Source organism: Solanum stenotomum, chromosome 5 (genome assembly GCF_019186545.1).
Source record: "Solanum stenotomum isolate F172 chromosome 5, ASM1918654v1, whole genome shotgun sequence".
NCBI classification, from domain to species: domain Eukaryota; kingdom Viridiplantae; phylum Streptophyta; class Magnoliopsida; order Solanales; family Solanaceae; genus Solanum; species Solanum stenotomum.
In genome coordinates, this window is record NC_064286.1 from 56,547,921 (window position 1) to 56,553,957 (window position 6,037).

Here is a 6,037-nt window from a genome sequence, read left to right on the forward strand (position 1 = left end):
CCCCTGAATAAAACCTATCGTGCGCGATTTAAAAGTTTCAATCTTTAGTATGAAAAAATCCAGTTCAGAGCGTTTTACCCTGAATGAACTCTATCGTGCATGATCTAAATTGAACCGAAGCTTCAATGTAGATTCTGAACATCGAACGAAAAACAAAAAAAAACCCAGATAAAATGAAATTGAGGGAGTAGTATTTACAACTAGCAATAGCAATGGCAACTTTGGGTGCCATTTCTATTGTTTATCCCTCCCTTGTAATAACTTTTCCCTTTCCTTTCTCCGTACTATCCAGTGTGCTTTTTCTCTTTGGCAATATACCACTCTGTTTTGCCGGTGCGCCCCCCCTTTTTCACTCTCCTATTTTACAAACACACGACAAATCTCCGAGCTGTCAAAGATTCCATCTTTAATTGCCCCTGTTTCTTCTTTTTCTTCCCTATTTGTTCCTTTTTCATTCCCCTCAAAACCTAAAATTCTTCTACTGCTCACAACCCCACTTCATTTTTTTTTCATTTGTTTATTAACCAACAATCATTCTCCATCTCTCTTTCTTTAATTAGTTAGTAATTAATAATGGGATGCACCAGCTCCAAGATTGATGATTTGCCGGCGGTTGCTCTCTGCCGTGAACGTTGCTCATTCTTGGATGAAGCTATTCACTACCGTTATGCTCTTGCTGAAGCACATCTTGCTTATCTTCACTCACTTAAAACTGTTGGACTCTCTCTTCATCATTTTTTTAAAGAAAATGTTGAAACTTCTCATTCCCCTGTTTTTATTAAAAGTGACCCACCACCCCCTGAACCTCCCAAGAAACTGATTCCTCCTTCTGCTCCTGTTGATTCTCATTCTAGTTCTGGTTCACATCTTCATTTTCATTCTGATTCTGATTCTGATGAAGGGTCTGGGACTGATTCTTTACATCATCATCACTTAGATGGTACTTCCGTTCCGTTTCATCAGTACGGTCAGTTTAGTTATGGGGATCATGAAATGCTTGGTTTTGGTGGTTCTTATCCAGTTGGGGGAAATGGGGGTGGGTTTATGCATATGAATTTCATGAGGAACCAAACGACGCCGTCTGTAACCTATGAACAACGGCCGGTGAGTACGGAGACTGTTCAGATGAGTGAACCCTCTTCTTCTTCTTACTACCCTTATCCTTATGCTACTAACTATCCGGATTATGCCAATTACGGAGGGGGTTTTTATCCCTCATCCACGCCGGCGGCGGCGGTGGCCGGGATGTCATTGGCTCCCTCGAGTTCAAAACCACCTCCGCCTCCGCCGTCTCCTCCGAGGAGTTCGCCTTGGGAGTTTTTGAATCTTTTTAAGACGCTTGAGAGTTATCCAGTGTACCCACCAAGCAGAGACTCGAGAGAGGTGAGAGAAGAGGAGGGTATACCTGATTTGGAAGATGTGGATTTTGAACATGAGGCTGTTAAGGAAGTTCATGAGGATCAAAGGTTTGTAGACGAGGCTGGAACTGCAAGTGGAAGTTATTCAAAGGCAGTTGAGGAGAATGAGAAGGCAGCTGATTCAGAGTCCATACACCACCAGTCAAGCACAAGTTCATCCATGGAAGATGACCCGATTGAGTACGAGGTACACGTGGTGGATAAGAAAGTGGTTGATGATGAGAATCGGGGAAATGTAGCTGGTTCGAAGGGTCGTAGTTTCAACAGCGATTCTGATGTTGTGAAGGAGATTCAGGTTCAATTTGAGAGAGCTTCTGAATCAGGGAGTGAGCTTGCTAAGATGCTTGAAGTTGGAAAACTTCCCCACAACCGTAAGCACGCGACATATCAAGGTATGTGGTTGTGGCCAAGTTTGAATTTTGATGTCTTTTTCCTTTGAAAGATTTTGTCTTTATGTTTGTGAGCTTTGACAATGAGCTTCCATTGAGTTTTTGTTGATTAGTGCAAGTATTACAGTTGATTTGTTGATCTTTTGACTTACCATTTCATGGTCATTCACAGGGATAGTTTCTTCCAAGATGTTGCACGCCATTACCCCTTCATCGTCTGTACTCTCGCTACCTTCTACTTTGAAGAATGATGCGATTGAGATTGCTGATCATGCCATTTTAGATGTAGAAGGAGATATTAGTTCAAGGCCTAGAAACATTTCTTCCACATTGCAGAAGCTGTACCTCTGGGAGAAGAAACTGTTTGAGGAGGTCAAGGTATTGTTGGATCTACTGATTCACCCTTCTTTGAATGAGTCTTTCAATTTTGGATGATGGCAGTCACTAGTCTTGTTTGTCTGCTCGATATTTACGTTAAATGATCTGAGGAATTTAGATTGTTTCTTTGTAGACTGGTTGTGTTTCTTAAACCTGTTTTTTTCACATGTCCAGCAAGTCGTAATGAAAATGGAGTGGTTTGGTGCTTGGTAGTTTTAGAACTTTTATAGACGATCCATATTTCTCTGCGCTAATGGAGAAATTCTAATGCTGTACATGTGTACTTTTGATCTTGTAATGTTGCTGCACTTATGTCGAGTAGATACATTGCTTCACTTAAATGCATTCATATCAGTTTAATGGATGTATGTCTTGTGAATTACTATTGCGGTTGATCAGCCAGGGCGGACCCATGTTTAGCGAAGGGGTGTTAAATGGCATCGCTTCGTTGGAAATTCTCACCAAATATATATATTAATACTATGTATAAAGATATATCTATAATAAAATGACACTACTCGACAAAAATAATCTAATGGCTTGTTGGTTCACCGCTTTTAGGTGTTCGAGGTTGGGGGTTCGAACCTCTCCTAAGGATGATAGTTGAATTTTTAACTTTCCTTCTATAAATATTGACACGTTGAATTTTAACTTTCCTTCTATAAATATTGACACCGCTTACTGGAAATTTTGCGTACATGATCAGCAATCTTCTTTTGTGGCATGTGTTTCTTGCATTTGTCCTAAGAAAGGCATTACTTACATTTTCCCTTTTAAGTCCCAGTTTTTCATTGAGATCCATCTTTGACTATCTGATCTGTAACTTTCTGAGTGTCTTTTTATACTTGTTTCTAGGTGTTCTTTGTTTTTTTTTGGGTAAAAATGATAGATCGTATCTAGGTGTTCAATCTTATTAGAATGTTGACCTTTTATCCTCCTTTCTTCTCCCAATGTCATTAGCTGCAATTATTCCTGTGACTTGTATTCTGTTTGACTAGCAATTAGTATCAGCGGTGCAATTTGCATGAGAATGATGTATTTCCTTTGCTTGGTTGTTATGTGATTGTAGTTTTATGAACCATGCATTTCATGATACTCTATTTGTTCCCCTTGCTGGGTTATTATGTGGTTGCGGTTGTGATTTGCAGGCGGAGGAGAAGATAAGGGTGCTTCATGAAAGGAAAAGTCGAAAGCTGAAGCAGTTAATTGAAAAGGGTGCTGATTCTGATAAGATCGACATGACCAGAAAATTGGTTATAAGTCTCTCCTCAAAGATTAGAATTGCAATTCAGGTAGTTGATAAGGTTTCTGAGAAGATAAACAAATTGAGGGATGAAGATTTGTGGCCACAACTGAATGAACTTATTCAGGGGTATGTGCATTTCTTTTTGGACCTTATTGGATGGACAACAAATAGCTTTTTGCATATAGAATTCTTGCTGTGATTGTGAATTTCTGCCCAGTTTTGCTATTCTTTGGTTTCGGTTATACTTTAGAATTAGTTTGAATTTTCCAAGTAAATTTTATTGTTTATTAGGATGTAAGACTACCATTAAATTGAACTGCAGTTTTAGGCTTTCTGGAAAAATTTGATTTCCATCTTCTGTCAGTGAACATGTCATGAAAGATCATAATGTAATTTTTACAAGCCAGTGATTTGCTGGTCTCCATTTGAAAGTAAGAGCATGTGTGCACATCCACACGTGATTCATGATGGCCATTTATGCTGTCAGTAATAAATTGATTCCATTTCCAGGACAGACGAATACATAAATGCTGCAGCAGTTGATATATTTTCTTGTTCTAGTATTAGTCTAATCACTTCCAAGTTTTGTTGCTGACTTTTTGTTTCTTCCCTGGTGAATGGTGATACATTTATCTATTATTTCCAACTCTTAAGTGTCTCTTGTATGGTTCTTGCATGTAGGTTATGTAGAATGTGGAGATCCATGCTTGAGTGCCATCGCTCCCAATGTGTAGCCATTGGAGAAGCAAAACGGTTAGATACCATTGCATCTCACAAACACTTCAGTGATGCTCATCTTGAAGCTACTCTGCAACTTGAGCATGAGCTTTTGAACTGGACTTTGAGTTTCTCTTGTTGGGTGACTGCACAGAAGGGCTATGTGAGGGCATTGAACAGTTGGCTTATGAAGTGTCTTCTATATGTACCGGAAGAAACAGACGATGGAATAGTTCCCTTTTCTCCTGGCAGGATTGGTGCTCCCCCTATTTTTGTCATTTGTAATCATTGGTCACAAGCATTTGAAAGGGTCTCCGAAAAAGAGGTGGTTGATTGTATGCGAGATTTTGCTACAAATGTGCTTCAGCTCTGGGAGCGAGATAAGCTGGAATTACGCCAAAAGATGATGGTGAACAAGGATATGGAGCGACAAGTGAAGAACCTGGATAGGGAAGACCAGAAGATACAAAAGGGGATTCATGCACTAGACAAAAGAATCGTTCTGGTTTCTGGGGAGGAAAATAGTCTTTCATTGAATAGGCATGTTGTTTACCAGAGTGAGACTAGCAAAAATAGTAGCTTTCAGGTTGGTCTACAACGTATATTTGAGGCCATGGAAAGGTTTACTGCTAACTCCTTGAAGGTATACGAGGAGCTTTTGCAACATATGGAGGAGGATAGACTTGCTAGAGAGCCTGAGGCTGTGTCATAGCATTGCTTGCCCTTTCCGGGGGGCCGTTTATGCTTATTCTCTAAATTAGAAGTTACAGAGATTCCAGGTTAGGGGACAAAGGGAAATGGAACAGAAGATTTCCTTTATTGCCTCGATGAACTTGCTACCTTTGCTGTAGCATTGTTACTGCTTGATCAGTTTCGTCCTCCTTTGCAGAAAAGAGAGATAAACTAAGTTGACAGCGATATGCTTTTTGAGTCATTGCAACTGAAACTTTTTGCAATGCTTCAATTTTAGCCGTCAAATCCCAACTATGTTTGAAGATGCAAGCAAAAATTTGTTTTGTCTGGTGGAGATATTCAGATGGTCCTGAAGTCTAGGATCAACAAGCTGGGGTATCGGAGGCGGGGGAGGGGGAGGGGGAGGGGGATTGACCTGTTCTGGTTGTAAGCATTTGCAAGAGTGAGGTGCGTGATGTCGGGACGCTAAGCTGGAATGCTAGGGAATAGAGTTATGTGAATTGTTCTTTAGAGGCCAATGACACTTCATTTTATAAGAGGTGTTCTGCGTCTGTACAGTGAGACAGAGGCCGTTTAGTGACGCAAGTCATGAAACTGCAGTTGCCTGCCATCAGGCATCAGTTGTATTTTGGTTGTTGAATAAGGACATGTCTTTTTAAGATTCAAGCAATAATATTTATCTAAAATTATAGATATGTAGACAAGATAATATGGTAAAAATGTTGGGCTCGTGCGCACGGGCAACATGCATCTAGTATATGTTTAGAAACACTTCTAATTCTTAAGGAGTTGAGAAGAGAGTCTCCTCTCGTGCCGCCATTGTCGTTGTCCTCGCTCACTCGACTTTTCTTTGGCAAATGATATGATTGATAATTTTTTTGGACAAAAGTTATTTTTCATTTTCACTTCTAATTTTAGTTCATGTGAAATTATTTTATATTCATAGAAAAACTACCAACGAAATTTTGGAAAGAAACTGTTCCTTCCAAACAGACGCTTCCCTCCATCAAACACCAAACACCACATTTGTTCTAAACATGTGTTCTTTGCATCAATTTTTGGCTATAAATAATGATGGAGAATAGGTGAAAATCACCCTAGGTCGCCCTGCACTTCCCCAAACCACTCTTGATTGATTATGGACAGTTTTCGGCATTTTCAACAACTTACCTCGTCATAAAGGCCCAAACCTGCTT

At 39.9% G+C, this 6,037-nt stretch overlaps 1 protein-coding gene across 1 annotated transcript; it reads left to right on the plus strand.

Moving 5' to 3' along the window:
- Window positions 1-259: 259 nt before the first annotated feature.
- Window positions 260-5,642, plus strand: LOC125866103 (protein ALTERED PHOSPHATE STARVATION RESPONSE 1-like). The gene is made up of 4 exons (XM_049546398.1): window positions 260-1,810; window positions 1,980-2,185; window positions 3,334-3,557; window positions 4,113-5,642. The coding sequence occupies exons 1-4, from the start codon at window positions 574-576 to the stop codon at window positions 4,858-4,860; spliced, it is 2,415 nt and encodes an 804-aa protein (XP_049402355.1). The 5' UTR covers window positions 260-573; the 3' UTR covers window positions 4,861-5,642.
- The last annotated feature ends 395 nt before the right edge of the window (window positions 5,643-6,037 follow it).